This window comes from Schistocerca piceifrons, chromosome 2 (genome assembly GCF_021461385.2).
Source record: "Schistocerca piceifrons isolate TAMUIC-IGC-003096 chromosome 2, iqSchPice1.1, whole genome shotgun sequence".
NCBI lineage: Eukaryota > Metazoa > Arthropoda > Insecta > Orthoptera > Acrididae > Schistocerca > Schistocerca piceifrons.
This window is the reverse complement of record NC_060139.1, coordinates 662,094,880-662,113,514: the sequence shown is the minus strand read 5'-3', so window position 1 is coordinate 662,113,514 and position 18,635 is coordinate 662,094,880. Positions and strand designations below refer to the sequence as shown.

The 18,635-nt window shown below is 38.7% G+C and overlaps 1 protein-coding gene across 1 annotated transcript in view; it reads left to right on the top strand.

Moving 5' to 3' along the window:
- Nucleotides 1-17,374, top strand: part of LOC124776509 (male-specific lethal 3 homolog) — a 144,780-nt gene extending 127,406 nt beyond the window's left edge. The window contains exon 11 of the mRNA XM_047251531.1: nucleotides 16,093-17,374. Coding sequence (XP_047107487.1) covers nucleotides 16,093-16,171 — 79 coding nt within the window. The 3' untranslated portion in view covers nucleotides 16,172-17,374. The remainder of the gene's footprint in view (nucleotides 1-16,092) is intronic.
- Nucleotides 17,375-18,635: the final 1,261 nt, after the last annotated feature.

Sequence of the window (18,635 nt, the reverse complement as noted above, 5' to 3'; positions counted from 1 at the left end):
CCAATAAGGCACGCGCGCGCGCGCGCACACACACACACACACACACACACACACACACACACACACACACGACTGCAGTCTCAGGCAGCTGAAACAACACTACGAGCAGTAGCACCAGTGCGTGATGGGTGTGGCGACTGGGTGGGGGTTGCTGAGCACCTGCCCAACATGACACCCTTCATTTCAATGACTGCTTCACAGCCTGTGCCATATGGATCCTTCCCACCAACACCAGCTTTTCTGAATTGCACAGATGGGAACTTCTGCTGCAGTACATCCTACATTCCCGAACCCTCCTGGCCTCAGCCTTTGTTAGTCACTGTCCTCACCCATCCAGCCCCTTCCAGCCACCCCTACCCTATTATCCCTCCCCCTCCCTGCCGCAGCCTCCTCCTTACCCCTACTCAGTTGCCAGTCCCATCATGCACTGGTGCTACTGCTCACAGTGTGGTTTCAGTTCCCTGAGACTGCACTTGTGTGTGTGTGAGCTGCATTTGCATGTGTGTGAATGTGTGTTGTCTATTTTTGCCAAAGGTCTTACTGGCTGAAAGCTTTGTTTGTGACAGTCTTTTTGTTGCGCCTATCTGTGATTCAGCATCTCTGCTGTATGGTGGGTAGCAACTTTCCTTTTCATAATATTGTTACTGCCAACAAAGTTTGATTATTTGCAGTTCTTAATCTTCATTGTCATAGGAGAGTGTGCCTAATCATTGTAAAGCTTCAGAGCTTCCTGAATAAAATTGTTTGTTGGCTTTGTTTCTTCATTTAATTCTTTCATCTGCAATGCACAAGGGGCACTTTGAATGTTTTAAGATTTACTAGGCATTGGTCCATTATCTAATCTGTTCTAACAAATTTCATCAGTGAAGCACTATTAAAAGTGATGAGTCGCTCTGTTGTTTTCCTCCATTGTAACCAAAGGAATTGAAACAGAAAAACTGTCGTGTGATTGTATTTAGTAATTTTAAAATGGGTTTGAATCCATTGACTCTTTGTATATGCCATTTGGAAAGTAGTCTTCTTTGTTGGGTTAATAAATATTAATAAGAAATAAATTTGAAGCCTGCACCAATCTTACTCTCATGTGACTTGTGGACCTGGTATTTAAATATAAAAAAGGAGAACATAGTAATGTGACATGAAGTAAATTAGAAAGATTAGAGTACATTAAATAGTGATACGATTACAATGGCGGAAGTTTTACATTTAATGATATTGACAGATTGAGCTGGCCTGTCAAAATATTTGTGTGGAAAAGAGAAAATCATAGCGAAAATATTTAAGAAAAAAATTATAGACACAGCTATGTGGTTAACAGTGACTGACACCAAAAATGAATATAATTTTGGATGGTTTCATAAAATGCTCATATGGACAATGTGTTTATAACAGGGTTCTGAAAGGTATACTTTCTATACATAAAAAACTTCCTTGAAAGAACTCTTTCCCAGTATGTGTTTGGGAAAGCAGTGTTTAAGTAGAGTATACAGGTACATTGTCATATTGTTGAAGTAAATAACAGAGTATACCTAAAAGCAGGAGAAAAATTTCTGTAATTAGAATCCAGTAGTAAGATGGCCAAACTGAGTGAGCAACAATTTTTGTTATTTTCAGTCTTTATTTTTTAGACAAAGCACTACATCATCTAAATCTACATGCTTTGTCAGTTTGCAACATAGTCTCCAATTCTTTGCACACTTTTTCATTCTGCGAGTTTGAAAATATCCTCACAATAGAGCTCTTTTTCTCCATCTTCCCAAATACGAGGGTGAGTCAGATGAAAACATTCAATATTTTTTTAAATATTATTTATTGTGCAGAATTGGTACAAAGCTGTATCACTTTTGAACATAATCTCCCCCAAGCTCAATGCAAGATCTCCAGCACTTACAAAGTGCATAAATTCCTTTAGTAAAAAATTCTTTTGGTAGTCAGTGCAACCGCTCATGCACCGCATGGCATACCTCTTTATCAGAACGGAACTTCTTTCCTCCCATTGCGTCTTTGAGTGGTCCAAACATCTGGAAATCACTTGGGGCAAGGTCTGGTGAGTATGGTGGATGAAGAAGACATTCAAAATGCACGTATGTGATTGTTCCAACTGTTGTATGGGCAGTATGGGGCCTTGCATTGTCATGTTGCAAAAGAACACCTGCTGACAGCAATCCATGTCGCTTTGATTTGATTGCAGGCCACAGATGATTTTTTTAGGAGATCTGTGTATGATGCACTAGTGACAGTGGTTCTTCTAGGCATGTAATGCTCCAAATTGACGCCTTTTTCGTCCCAAAACTTCTTTGGTTTTGGTGATGAATGGCATCATTCCTTGCTCGCTCTCTTCGTTTCTGGTTGGTGGAAGTGAACCCAGGTTTCATCCCCAGTAACGATTCTTGCAAGGAAGCCATCACCTTCTCATTCAAAGCTCCAAAGAAGTTCTTCAGAAGCATCAACACGTTGTTCTCTCATTTAAGGAGTCAGCTGTCACGGCACCCGTCTTGCAGACACTTTGTGAAACTTGAGCGCATCATGCACAATGTGGTGTGCTGATCCATGACTAATCTGTAAACATGATGGCGGTTTTCCTTCACTATGGCTTCAACTGCTACAATGTTCTGTGGAGTCACAACTCGTTGTGCCTGACCTGGACGAGGAGCATCTTCCACTGAAGTCACACCATTTGCGAACTTCCTACTCCATTCGTAGACTTGCTGCTGTGACAAACATGCATCACCCTACTGAACCTTCATTTGTCGATGAATTTCAATAGGTTTCACACCTTCACTACGCAAAAACCAAATAACAGAATGCTGTTCTTCCTTGGTGTAAGTCGCAGGTGGGGCAGCCATCTTTATACTGATACTGAGACAGTATGTGTGCATCTGCACTATGCTGCCACCTACAGGCCATTCTGCACACTGTTTGTAGAATGCTTACAACTTGCAGGATAACGGCGCGAAATTTCGATTTGTTATTACAAATTTAAGGCTTTCATGTTACTCACCCTCGTACCAAGATGCACTGTTTGCTGAAAATCCTCCACCATCACATAGCATTGGTCTCACATCAGTTTCATAACAGAACTGAAAAGATGGTTGTCAGAGGTTGCCTAGTAGGGTCTGTGGGGAGCCTTTGGGTGATGGTTTACCTCTGAAGTTTGTGATCTTCACCCCTTCAATCAATAAACTTGAGATCCAATGGGCATAAACTTTTTGATAAGACGTGTTTTGAATCATATCTTGCACTGCTCTGTACCATAATGCACTGCGCTATGGCTGTTTCCTCTAATGAACTCATCAATACTTCACTTCTTGGTTTCCACAGAGGCAGTTAGAAGGCCACCTGTATTAGGCTCATCTCAGTTACTCGTGTTCCAACGTTGAAATGTTTCACCCTTCTCCTAACACTGCTGGCACCCGTGCAGACATGTACATAGGCCCTTTTAAGGATGAGGTGAATTTCAATAGCAAAAAGAAACATTGCTAGTGCCCATTTTGAAAGTTCTATCTGTGGTTATGTGATAGACAGTAGTGACATCAAAATATGTCAACGTGTGTTGTAAATTCTGCAGTTTCCAATCCTGCAGTGGTTTCTGTTATGTTGTTGGAATTGTAATTTTAACAATAAGTCACTCAAGACTTTTAAGTACGGCTCTTGTAATATAATATACCTTGGAGATAAACTGACACTAGTGTTAATCCTTGGCATTCCTGTGTAAAAGTTGTCACAGAATCGGCTAATTAAAAAATCAATGCAATTGGCATGTTTGTTTATATGTGAAACTGAATTCATAATTTTCAGAGATTGCATTTGCCAGATTCATATGCCGATGTGAGATTCTAGATTTGCATATTTTACTGTTCATGTTGCTTCTGTGCATAACTTTTCATTGATTGCATCAGTACTCATTTGTATTGTGAGACATTGTGATGTTTTGAACATTTGTGAGTGCCACAACAAAGTCGTACTGTCGTAAAATTTTCAGACCAAAAGTATAAATTTGAAAATTTTTGGAAGTTAAGTGTGTTGTAGTAACTCAGTGTTGGTGATTAATATTTACTACCAAAGAATAGATCACTCTGAATTTCAGTGTATATCAGTGCAAATAAATGGAACTTTTTTAGAATTTTCGGAAGTTACCACTGTCCTGTGCGTAGACTAATATCAGGGTGTCTACGACCCGGGAGATCCGGGAAAAACCCGGGAACGTTTTTATCCGGGAGAGAACCGGGAATATTTTAGAATTCCGGGAATCTATTATGTTAGTATTCAGTTAAATTTTTGTGATTTTGACTGGTAAGAATCAATACTCCAACAAAGTATATTACTGCATCCCGCTTCTGCAGAATAATACTGCAGCAACAAAACACGAACGAGAGGAAAAAGTGAACGAAAATAAAACTTAAGTCTCAAAGGAAATGCGCCATATACAACAGCAAAACATGGTGCTCATACAAGCGTCTGCTAACAGCAAAGTGTGTCAAATGCTTCAGGAAGACTATGCATTGCTTCCTAACAACAAATTGTCTCCGATGAGCGTGACGTCACAGCTGTTTACATTAGATTCGTTTGAGCAGTTGCGGGCGTGTTCTTGTGCATATGCAGTTGAGTCGCGTATGAGTAATACCTTCTCCCGCTTCTGCATACGGATGTGTGGCTGGGCGCCACTACCTAATATTGCCCCGGTTTGGAAATGTCGTAGATCCGGGGCTGATGCACAGAGCAGTCTGAGCTGTAGTGGGGAGGTTCGAATCCTGCCTTCCCATAGTGCTCAGAGCCTTTTTTTTTTTAGTGGGGAGGTGGGTAGTCTCCACGTGACCCGTGTTTACGTTTAGTGATTTTGCTGTTTCCTCTTCATTTATTGCTGTCACATTAAATGAAAACGAAACGGATTTCTGTGGCCGGGAGCTATCAAATGAATTAAAATACGTTCGCATGTTTACGAAACGCTAAAATTTTTTCCACTTTTCTGACAGTCAAGCATTAATCGCCTTGCAGAATAATGAAGTTATTTTTGTGGGTTTGCTAAAGAGATTTGACTTTTATTAATCTTTAGCAATGAGGCAGTCAATTTATTTGAAACGAAGTGTTTAATTTCACACTGTTGGTTAGTTTCAACTGTTCGCTGCATTTCAAATGCACGTTTTCCATTTTCTAGCTCACATGGCATTATGCCATAATAAAGAACCAAACATGAGACAATACAGTAGTGGTACTCAGGAAAATTTACATCCGAATCTGGACATACGAATGTGCACTTTAAGCCGAATTATGCATTTTAGTATGGTTCACGAAATTCCGATACTCTTGAAGTATCCTCTGATGTCTTGTTTCTTTTGTGACATAGCGCAAAATCTTTTAATGTTTTACACGTACGAATATACGAGCTTCCTGCGTCGTCGTAGCTGCGCAAGAGCAGGGGGCGCCTGTTATCTGGCGCGCTCTGACAACTGCTAAAACAAATCAGTTTCTCACACGTCACGGGAAAATATTGCGAATGGTGGTTTGAAAAACGTTACTTTTTGAAAGTAAATTTCCTATTACAGAAGATGAACTATGTGCGAGAATGTACGATGAGTCCGCAGCTCATGGTCGTGCGGTAGCGTTTCCCGATTCCCGCGCCCGGGTTCGATTCCTGGCGGGGTCAGGGATGTTCTCTGCCTCGTGATGACTGAGTGTTGTGTAATGTCCTTAGGTTAGTTAGGTTTAAGTAGTTCTAAGTTCTAGGGGACTGATGACCACAGATGTTAAGTCCCATTGTGCTCAGAGCCATGTACGATGAATTTCTTAAATCACAGAGCGTTTGACTCTCAATTAAAAATCAACTCTTTGAGGACGATCATCTAGAAGAATTTCGAGCCCAGAAGATCAGAAATTTACGTCGTTATTAAACATTTTACTGGCACATTTGTGTGATACATCTCAAAGTGTAACACGCGCAAAAAAGATCAACATTATATGTGGAAGCTTAGCTTCTGTTGCAGCTTATTAATCTTCGAGACCACGATTATATGTGAAAGCTTTGTTTTTCTTGTAGCAACACTATGTATATTAATTTAAACCATTAACTTTTCCTATTTGTATTTTCGCACTACTTATGAGTGATCTTGCTATAGGCTTACTACATCACGTGTTCTATGCTGTCTTCAGCTGGCGAGATCACGTGACATGAGCTATGATACTGGCTTACAAAAGCGCGTCGCAGTCTCGATTTCAATGCTTTGGAAAGTAACATGCGGTGTTTGGTGGAATTCGAAGTTACACCTTCATAACACGAAACTATGCAGCGTACATGTTGCTGCTGCACATCAAAGATCTTTCCAAAACGTGTCCCCCCCCCCCCCCCCCCACCTAGTTTAGTTTTCTAAAGTGCCGGGAAATTCTACGTCGCCATATAAAACCATAAACATTCAAAGTACTGATAAATTTTACAGTGCCAAGGAAAAGTGTATTTTCAACCGGGAAATCCGGGAAATTTTTTTCCTTGTCCATGTATACACCCTGAATATGTAGCTAGTTGGTGTTTGTGATTTAAAAACAGTAGCATATATTTTACTAAAATATGTGTTACGTCTAGTTTTCCATTTCAAGGGGATATACTACCTAGTTGTTATAAATTTATTTTATTTTAGAGTTCGTTAGTGAATGTAATAAATAACAAAAAAATTTAGGAAATTATTAATTTTTACCACAGATTTTTCTGTTGCCTGACTGTGTTACACTGATCTCCCTCACCAAAATGTATGAAGTACTGTCTTCACTGAAACTAAAACTGAGCCAGTGTGAGGATTTCTGGCAGCAAGAATCGTGGATGGTGAGTCATAGACAGATATAGAAGTAAATTCGGGTGTGCCCCAGGGAAGTGTGTTGGGACCTTTACTATTTATGTTGAATATTAATTACTTTGTGTGCAGTGTTAATAGTGACCTCAGACTTCTTGCAGGCGATGCAATCATTTGTAGTGAAGCTCTGTGTGAAAGAAATGGAATAAATATTCGTTCAGATGACAGCAGTTTGGAGGCAGTCTGGCTGTGGGCTGTAGACAGGTGTGAATGCACACCAATGCAATCGTGATGGATAATGGTGACACCTGGAAGGTGATAATCCAGTTAAATGAACTGGGTGTCGGCTCTCGCTGCTTCTCCATATTTTGAACTGAATTATTTCTACAGGCTCTGCAGATGACACTGCTTCTTCCATTATAAAGCTAGTACTGCTTCATGCTCTATTGGGTGATAAGCCCTTGGAAGCTTTTCGTAGAAAATATCATCTAGTTTTGCAGGAAGTGTAGAATCGTGTTTCGCAAGGAAACACCACTAACTTGACCTCATATTTTCAGGGGAAAAAAACGTATATGTAAGACACCAGCCTCAGCATTTGATACCGTGTGAAAATCTGGGCCACAATTCTGACAGTGCACAGCTATGATCTCGTGAAATTACAGATTTTAAACGTTCATATGCAGTGGTTGTTTGTAACTTGATCTGCTCCACTGCAGTCACATAATGCCCAAGCACAAAGTACTGTACAGCAGAGGGACAACCATCCTATTCATGGGATAGTAAAGATGAGGGGCAAGGTGAAAACATCTGCCCAACATGTTTCAAAATCATATTCTGCAGCACATGTTATTAAACATGATTTATAGTAAGAAATACATGTATTTAATATGTCAAACTCGCACGTGTATCTTCAGTATTGTTTTAACAATATTCTCTTATTGGCATTCTGCAACTATATGTGTGCCTCAGAGTCAAAATTAATAAACCTAAGCAACTGAAAATTGTTAGCTGTGAAGTATTGGAAGTAACTATTCTTTGAAACAGGACATTTGCAATAGCTATCACCACACCTTCTGCTTGTGTTGCCCAGCAAACATTACGTTACGGTCTTAGCAAAAATAATAGTAATCGTCATTAGAAGTCCCTGAAACCCAACATGACCCAGGAGCATTAGGGAGACATACCACAACCCCAAGGAGGGTCAATGTTAACATGTCTGTAACACAAGTACATAAAATGAATGGAAAAAATAGGTTTTTATAGTTGGATAAATATCAATCACAACTTCTCAGTTTCACTAGGTTGAACTGGTCTGCAGTGTCACACTCATCTTCAAAGATAGGTGAATTGGAAATAATTTAAACTGACCAGTCTTCCCTATTCTGATGTAAGGTGGTGGTGGTTTTCTATATGCTCTTCATGGTCTAACCATAAATAAAAAAACAAAGATGATGTAACTTACCAAACGAAAGCGTTGGTGTGTTGATAGAGACACACACACACACACACACACACACACACACACACACACGCACACACACAAAAATTCAAGCTTTCGCAACAAACGGTTGCTTCATCAGGAAAGAGGGAAGGAGAGGGAAAGACGAAAGGATGTGGGTTTTAAGGGAGAGGGTAAGGAGTCATTCCAATCCCAGGGCGGAAAGACTTACCTTAGGGGGGAAAAAAAAGGACTGCTTGTGTCTGTGTATGTGCGGATGGATATGTGTGTGTGTGCGAGTGTATACCTGTCCTTTTTTCCCCCTAAGGTAAGTCTTTCCGCTCCCGGGATTGGAATGACTCTTTACCCTCTCCCTTAAAACCCACATTCTTTCGTCTTTCCCTCTCCTTTCCTCTTTCCTGATGAAGCAACCGTTTGTTGCGAAAGCTTGAATTTTGTGTGTATGTTTGTGTTTGTGTGTCTATCGACCTGCCAGCACTTTCCTTTGGTAAGTCACATCATCTTTGTTTTTAGATATATTTTTCCCACGTGGAATGTTTCCCTCGTGGGTGAGGAAAAAAATGAAATTTCTTCTAGCAAATACAAAACTAAACTGCTGCTGCCTACATCAGATAATGTAAATGAACATGGTCAGTACAAGTGTCATGCTATTCATTATAAGATTGAGACTGAGGCAGGCTTTTATTTTATCCATCATTTAACCAACGTTTCTCATCTTTACTCTTGGCTCCTTTTTCTTTGCATTTCTTATTTGGTTTGAATAAAGAATCCGGTTTGGTTTTATTTCCTAGTGGTAACATAAGGAGTATGTAATTTTGAAGTTACTAATCATACTAACAGTAAAGGAAGACACATAACAAAACCTCGTCGTTTCTAGCAATTCGCTCTGTAAACTACTAACATCCATTCTTCATAATCAGTATGGCTAAGTGTTAACCATATGAAGTAAACACATTTTCGTGTTAAAGTTGCCTGACCAAAACTAGAACACAAAATATGAACACTTCTGTACCAGGAATTATAAACTTTTAACAACTTGAACACAAAATATGAACACTCATGTACCAGGAATAATAAACTTTTAATACACAAAAGTACGACAATATTATGAAAAGAATAGATTGCTACTCACCATTGGTGTGCATTTATGTTTTCAGTCAAAATGCCTTCTTCTGATGTAGGAAAAACACACACACGCACACACAGAAACCTAGCAGCACAGCAGCCGTATCTTGTCCACACTGCATTCCTGCTTGTGCCCAGAAGCAGCACTACTCCTTCCCCCGTCCCTGCCCTCTCATCCCTCTCCCTTCTTGCCCCATGCCACATCCTTACCCATGCCAGATTTCAGCTCCCATCAAGTGCAATTGGTATCCACAGTCTGGCTGCACTGTGTCAAGAGTTCGTGCTCGTCTTTTGATTAATGAATATGGGCTGATGTATAGCAATGATTGGACACTGTTTGTAACATGACATGCAAGTGAGTTTGCAAGTCATAATGCTCACAGGTAGGTGCCATTCCATGCCTTGATGCTTGACGAGGGTGAATGCATGTGATATTTTCCATCAGGTGATGATTGAAGTCTGATTGGTCGTGGTCAGGTAATTGTATGGAACTGGAGTCAATGAACTTGCCAGTCATTCGAAGTGCCTTGCAATATACAAGCTCTGTGAGCAATGATTCAAAGTCCAGGTCGTCTGTGGTGCAAAGTCAAAGCAAAATCATGGGTAGGGCAGTTGTCCAGCTAGTATCATGACACATCAGTGCAGCCTTTCAAGAATGGTGCCAATATTCTATCATGCCATTGCTCACTATGATTGAGAGTGCAACAAAATAACTCAGACCCAAATTGCCAGCTGTGGTCTTTGATGATGTGCAGCAGCAGACTACCAAATCATGAAACCCTGTTTGACACAAAGGCAAAGGCCAGCATTTCTATCAATATGTTCTCGACTGACATAATTTCTGGCCAAAGAGGAATCAATGAATTGCAGTTAATAAATAATGCTGACCATTTTATGGTGAGAGTGGTCTACTACGTCGATCTGTATGTGTGCAAAGCATGCTATTGTATCTGGAAAATCTCCAACTGGTTCATGCATCTGACAGAATACCATACTGCACTGACACTGAAGGCACACACATGCAAGCCCACTTGTGACAATCCTTTTGCATAATTTTCTGTTAATTTGGTGGGAAGAAATAAAACAAAGTGTCACTAGAAATGACAAAATTCCATTCACAAACTCTGAAACATTGGAAAGATTTCAGGATCCACGAGGCTATTATGAAGAAGTGACATCGAGAACATTACAACCAAGGACATTGGCATTGCAAGGAATGAAATAAAATAATGAAGAAAAAAAAGAAAACCAGAGTTATCAAGTCAAGAGTCAGTGGGCTTAATCTCTGTGCCATGCCACAGACAAGACAGTTGTTGCTCAAAACTTACTCATGTCTACATGTGAATGCTTAGAGAGCGTTTTCTGTTTACTTATAGACCACTCAGGCAAGATGTTCAAGGAACTTAAAAGGGTCATATCTACCTGCTTCTGGTCGCGCAGTTGAGCCCAATCAGTGAGACCCTTTCCGCGCACTGCCCTTGTTAATTGTAGGTCCCAAGAAGTGCTCCAGTCAACAGTTCTTGCAAGTCAGCACTCTCAAGAAACAGCATAAGTCTTTGCTGGTTTCTGGCTGTGGAATTTTCATAACGGCTTCTACTGTCTAGTGGCAATCCCCCTTCTGATAAAATTAAGTGACAGAAGGAAATATTTGTTGACTGTGAAAAACCTTTTGACAATGTTGACAGGAAAAATTTCTTTCAAATTCTAAAGGTGGCAGGGGTAAAAGACAGGGAGTGAAAGGCTATTTACAATTTCTACAGAAACCAAATGACAGTTATAAGAGTTGAGGGGCATGAAAGGGAAGCAGTGATTGAGAGAGAGCAAGACAGGGTTATAGTCTGTATATTGAGCAAGCAATAGAGGAAACAAAAAAAATTGGAGTAAGGATTAAAGCCCAAAAAACTTTGAAGTTTGCTGATGATGTAATTCTCTCAGAGACAGCAAAGGACTTGGAAAATCAGTTGAATAGAATGGACAGTGTCTTAGAAAGGAAAATATAAGATGAACATCAACAAAAGCAAAATGATGATAATAGAATGTAGTAGAGATAAATCAGGTGACGCTGAGGGAATTAGACTGGCAATGGCAAGAAACGCTTTTGTGAAGAGAATTTGGTTAACATTGAGTATAGATTTAAGTGTAAGAGAGTCTTTTCTGAAAGTATTTGTGTGTTGTGCAGCCACACATGGAAGTGAAACAAGGGCAGTAAACAGTTACACAAGGAGAGAATAGAAGCTTTTGAAATGTGCTGCTATAGAAGAATGCTGAAGATTAGATGGGTAGATCACATAACTAATGAGGAGGTACTGAATATAATTGGGGAGAACATGAAATAGTGGTATAACCTGACTAGAAGAAGGGATAAATTAGCAGAACACATTCTGAGGCATCAAGGGATCACCAGTTTAGTATTGAAGGGAAGCATGGGGGATAAAAATCAGATAGGGAGACCAAAAGATGTATACAGTAAGCAGATTCAGAAGGATGTACGTTGCAGTAGTAGCTCGGAGATGAAGAAGCTTGCACAGGATAGAGTAGCATAGGATGGAGAGCTGCATCAAACCAGTCTTTGGACTCAAGACGATGAAAACAGCAACAACAACAAAGTAATCTGTGGCTTACCAAAAACACACAAGCTGTTCTGTTACAAGCGTTTAAAAATTTTGGTCAAATGTTGCTGGTACTGTACTGCAATGGCCGAAAAAATGAAGATGTCATGCAAGTATGCAAAACAGAATGACAGCCCTTGCAGCCTGGAGTCAGCATTGGACTGCACTATGGAATTTCAGAGTCCATCTCAATACATTGTGTACCATAAGTCGCTATAGGTGAATTATCTGTGGCAGAAAGACAGAACAAAGTTGGTGGCCAACAGTTGTAAAGTCCATGGATACATGCAAAAGCCTGAGCCAGTGCCTACAAGAAATTTTCGTAGTCTTCTGATCACTGAAAAAGAGATGCTGAGAGCTTGACCAGCAATCGGAGGCATATGTCAGAGTTCCGCTGTCATTTGGATAAGTGGAAATTGAAGTGCACTTGTGAGCCTTATCTCCAAATTTCTGGTGATACTGGCATACAGTAGGTAGCTGCTCTGCACCACTAGAGGACTGACGAGTTCATTGTTCACGACATGGCACAGAACACAGCAACCTCCTCTTGCACACTGTCCCTCCCCCTCGCCCCACTTTGGGATGCCAATGGATACAATGTAATGAGTAGTAGACAACAGAGAATACAAAAACCTCTTTACGCTTAAATCTACATTTGTGCAATTGCTTTCCATTGCTTGGCTTGCACTTTGTTTTCCCTCCCTACTGTTTATTTTTATGTCTCTTTTCCTCTTCAAGCTCAGTATTTTCTTTTTTGTTGTTGTTGCTGTTGTTGTTGTTGTTGTTGTTTATTCATTTTCTTCATTGTGAAGTGGAGGCAGACACATCCTTTGCTAGTGAGTTGGTTTCATTCTTAACATTCTCTACCCTAGAGTTCCTATTCCAGTATCATTCTGACTTCAGATGTTGGATGTGCACTCTTTCTCATATGTTGGATATACGTCTGAATTGAAGAAAACATCTCAACTTGTGATATTGAGCTGAAGTTGAACAACACAAAGAAAAAGAATTGCATCCAAGCATGTCAGACAATTTAAATTTATGTTAAACTGAACTCAGAATATCTATTCAGAGAAGGCACCTTCAATGACGTACTGACCCTCTTATCAGCAGCAGAAAAAAAGTTCCATTAAACATTACCTATGGAGCTGACTTTTGTTGTTTGTTCTGAGCTGCCATCATCCACTTCAATGTACTCGAAACACTGAAGAATAATGTAATAATTTTACTCAAATAAAACCGCTATAAAGCAAATGAAGGATACAAGGGAAAAACAATTGAAGTCCAGTTTCTAATATTTTGCAGTAATTTAATTTGAAGTTAAAAAACTGCGCAGATAAAATGTATCAGACATACAGAAAACTTATTTAGAATAATTCTCAAGGTGTTTCTCTAATAGACCCTTAAATTAGTGTCATGTGGTATAGGGATTTGTTTATTAACAATGAAAAGTGAAGGTACACATCTTTACAATCAAAAACAATCATAGACCACTTACTTTCTAGAATGGGTTGCATTATATGTAACTGTTTGTCTTAAAAAATGTAAACAATTAATACTTATAAAACATCAATGAAATTAATTTTTCAATGTTTGCACCAAATTAGTCATTGTTGACTGGGTAATCTTGGGGAAAAAAGCGCATTTTCAAACAGAATTTCTTCAGGTATTGCAGGTTGGAGAGTGGAATTAAACTTAAATATGAAGGTTTTGGCTTGTTTTGAATTTGTGCATGGCAACAACACAAGACTCATTGGACGTCATTGGACATTTATTTCTGTATTCTTTACTGAGAAATGAAGAACACGATTAGAACTTTTCTTGGCCACACTTGATGACGTTGAAGGGAATAGTTTCTGTGGCATCTTGTGACGTGCTCATTCCAATCGCTGATTGTTTCAGTGTGGGCTTTTTGATTTAATAAATATGTAACTTTGTCACATTCTATGTAACTGCCCTGTAATAGGAAAGGTTACTTTGATTGATTCAAATCTGTTGCATGGATAGCTGAATAATGACATATGGAAAATCCAGGATGGAATGTCCCCAGGGCAAGAATCACAAAAAAGTGCAAATAAAGTACTGAAGAATGATAAAAGCAAAGGAGTAATAACTTTGTTGCAATGTCATCAACTCCTTTTTGGCTATGGTCCTGTTGTAGGTATGAAAGTATCCTTCTCCTGAAGTAAAAACATATGCAGTAAACATGTAAAAGGACAGCTGTCACTTGTAGTATACATCATTAGCGCTAACATTAGGCGCTGTAAGATTTTTCATGTCTCTATGCCTATTGCCCCATGTTCATGACTTCACGTAACTTTAATTTTTGCTCCACATTTTCACTGACAGATGACTTCAGCATCCTTCTTACATAATAAATTAAGAGTTTCTAGCTGCTTAATTTCTTTATCTACTTCTTCTGCTCTACTGCTATCATTTAATTTTGCTGCAAGAAGAGAGAACTTTTTGCTTTAAATTCATTGCTTTCAGAGCAGTATCTGACATTGGGTACCCAAAAGTAGTACTAAATTTTGTCTGAATTATGTTCCAATAACATTCATAAGAAACGGGGGAACTCTAGAAATGTCTCTGTATACATCTGATGCAATATTTTAAGGTTTAATTCTTCAGGTAGATAAATCTTAGATGTACCGTGAAGGCTATAGTGAGAAGAACAGTCTTGAAGGGAACTTGTATGTTTCATTAAATTAGCAACAGCCTCGGCTGTCTTTTTCATGGGTCTAGTAGAATGAGTACCTCAGCTGTTAGTAAGAGCAAGAGCAGTGGTAGAAAGAGATTATTGATTGTTAACATATTCTGGCTTGTTATACCATGCAAACTCATAACGGCCTTGTAACAAACAGGAATTTCAATAAATTTTCTGTCCCTGTGTACATGTACCTCATAGCAGTAATAGTGGTCTCTTAGATTGCCATTTTCTTGTGGTTTCCATGGTCTTCTTTTCTCACAGGCAAAATTGAAATTAGTGAAAACAAGCATGCAAGTGTGCACTCTGTAAATTCTTGTTTTCAAGTAAATTGAACTCCCAGACTAGTATATCATGTTCATGTTTTGAAATTTTCATGAAATGCTGTTTTCTGCATTCGCTATATTCACAAGGAACATGACTTGTCACACTTTTGTTCATTCGCAACTCGTCACACTTATGTTCACTCACATCTATAAGTATACCATGTTTAGATCTTTCCTTTGCTCTTCTCTGATGAACAGCTGTAATATTCTCATTGCTTGATTTTCTACCGAAATGCAAACTGCCTTTCTGCACATCAGAAAATTAGATGCCATTCAACAACAGTATAGTAGCTGACCAGCTTTTAAAACAATAAACTCTGGGAATATTTTCATTTAAAATGCACATGGACTCTGATTCTCCCTCATCTCCCTCCATTTCACAGGGGACTTCATTTTTCCCTGGGGCACTTTTCTTCTGTACTGACTTTTTATGGACTGTGAATGGTTTTCTCTGTGTATGAAGCTGTTAGACTGTAGTGCAACAAACAGAATCCATTAGTACTAGAATCTCAAATTTCACCAAAAGTGAGCTTTGAATCTCTTTTTCCCTGTACCCTTCAGATGTTAGTGACTAATTCTTTAACAGTGGGTTTTGAATAAAACTGAATACCTCTTTGACCTAATAGCAATGCATTGTTAATTATGTAGCCATGTGACTGTGTGGAATTTAGTGGGTAGTAAAAACTAAAATTAAGCCAACATGACATTAACAGATTGTGGAACTGTGTGCCATCTCAGTATACACAGAACGGTGTACGCAGAGAGAGCCTTCTGCCCAAAATGTAGGAGATGGATTGACAAAAGCACGTGTTACATACATCCCACAACCTACAGATTACTTATATTTATCCATTTTAACCCCAAGTGTACAAAATTATCATGGATAAAATATTGAATATAAACTACCATCTTTTGCTCAAATATAGAAGTTAACATTCCTTGTAAGAAAGCAATAGTGCCTCATTTTTTACCCGTTTGTGGACGTCTACTTTTCTGTTCAAAGAAAATAGTATTGTGACATGGCTGACATTTCTATGTTCAATTCATTCTTCTCTGTTTTAATTAAAATTGTTTTCTCATTTTGTAGGTACTTGGAGAAAAATAGAGACTGGTTTGAAGAAAATGTGTATGAAGATAATTGCTCTCCACTTAAACAAAATGACTGATTTGCTGTATTTATGCATAGCTTCATATTTTATATTCTGTAAATAGTTTATAGAAATTGCTATTTTTAAAAACACTTGTTGAATGTTTAGTTATAAACAACCCTCACTTGAACAAAATGACTGATTTGCTGTATTCGTACATAGCCTCTTATTTTATATTCTGTAAATAGTTTATAGAAATTGCTATTTTTAAAAACATTTGTTGAATGTTAAGTTATAAAAATGCATGTCACTATAGATTTTGATCTGGTGTTTCCAGTTCAGTTGGTATTTTTCGTGTTATCTCCTGTACCCTTCAAAATATTGTCTCTGTTATCATCAGCCATGTATTTGATAAAAAATGGCTAGTGCAAACTTCACTATGTGCCATTTATATAGTATGCTTCTGGGACCAAAGATGTGTAGATAACAAAATACGCAGACATGAATATTGGAGAGTGATTAATTCTCTGCTGCTTTGATAATTATGACTTGCTTCTCAGTGGAAGTAACCAGATCCTTTGACTATGAAAGCTCAGGTTACTTTAGTTTAAGTTCCTAAGTTATTCTATTCAAGAACTATTGTGCTGTTACTGATACCTCAGACTTGCTGATTGTCAATAATAACTGTAATATTTTTCCTTTCTGAAGCTGGAAGATTTTGACACAGTGTTTTGTGTCTTATAAGTTTGTGACAGCTGATTGTATGTACAAAAAGCCAAATTATCAGTAGCGTGCTATGTTGCTGGTGAAAGTGGATGAATCAGTAAAATACAGAATTTTACGTAAAACTGGTACTCTGAATTTCTTTTTCATACAATTGCAATGGCAGTACTACTATTATAGTGACAAAAACTGGATACAGGTATCCAGCTGTTAAGAAAGTTTACTTGAGTGTTGTGTGTTTCATAATAATTTTTTTCTCTTAACAGTGTTTGAGATTGAAATGGGGAATCAGCCCATCATACATATCAAGTTGTGTTACATAAAGAGAGGAGCAGCTGTCGGTTGAATCACTGTGCCTGTCAGTCATTTATTCAGCACAAAGATTTAATCTGTTACGGCTGGAACACACATTGAATGCATGTTGGAGAGATCACACACCCACCTTTGTTTCAATCTTCATGTCTTTCGTAGATGTAAAAGACTGCAGTGGGAAGATACTGTTAACTGCTCATAATAATGTATTTTCCCTTATTCTTAAGCCATTCTTCTACAATTAATGATATTTCAAGAATGTGATTTTCTAAAAGGACTGTCCCCCCCCCCTTTTTTTTTTTTTTTTTTTTTTTTTTTTTTTTTTTTTTTTTTTTTTTTTTTTTTTTTTTTTTTTTTTACTTGCAGTGACAAAAAATGTATTGAGTGTTTTTCAATTTTTTTCTGTTTTGATTTAAGTGGTGGACTAGTTGCTGTACAGTCACCACTGAGATACAGCTGCTGTTTGTGTATGTATGAATATCGATATAGCACATAATTTGCCAAAAGAAAATTTTGAATTTTAGTGACTGCTATACTTCCAGAGGAGATAGTCATTTCAACTCGGGCAGTACCTCCTATGTACCAAAACTGCAAAACTTCACCATATTTCCAGCATTCTACAATTGTAATGATCCTGAAGAATAGTCGAACTGCATGTTCTTAAATTGAGATAGGGGGACAGTTACACCTGTGTCCATGCCGAGGCATCATTATGCATGGGTGTCGTTTGCAGAACCATCTTCCAGCATATTACAGGAGCAGGTACTGAGAATATTATTTTAACACATATAAAAATCAGTTATCAGCTGCACAAAAATTCATTGGATTCACTTTTATCAGATTAAGCTGTCATCTTCAGAAGTTTGAAATAGATAAGCCAGTGTCAAATTAGAATCAAATGATAGCATCCTTTGTCACATCACAGATGAATATGTAATATATGCAATGTGTAGCAAGCAACAGACATACAAATCATACATAAACTGACTAGCCAGAACATTGTAATCTCTCATTCACTATCAATATAAACCCGTCCAGACGATAGCAGCGTCACCTGATGAGGAATGACTGTCCCAACTGGACAACTTGCCAGGTTTTTGAGGAATGCTGTAAAACACATCCAGGCATCATGGTGTTGGGCAGCCACCCGTCATTACAGGTGTCGGACATCGTAGGCTGGGCAGACTGGTAAAACAGGACAGGTGGTGAACTGCGGTGAAACGAATATGAGACTTCAGTGCTGGGTAGAGTACAAGTGTATCTGAACACACAGTGCCCCGAACACTCCTAACAATGGGCCTCCACAGCCAACGGTCCATGCATGCACCAGTGCTAAAATCATGACACTGGTGGCTATGACTGAAATGGGCACATGACCACCAGCACTGGACATTGGCACAGAGCACTGCATGGTCCGATAATGCCGATAGGAGGGCACAAATCAGTCGTCTTCAAGGAACAGCTCCTTGACACCTGTATTGCATGACGGAGACAAGCTAGCGACAAC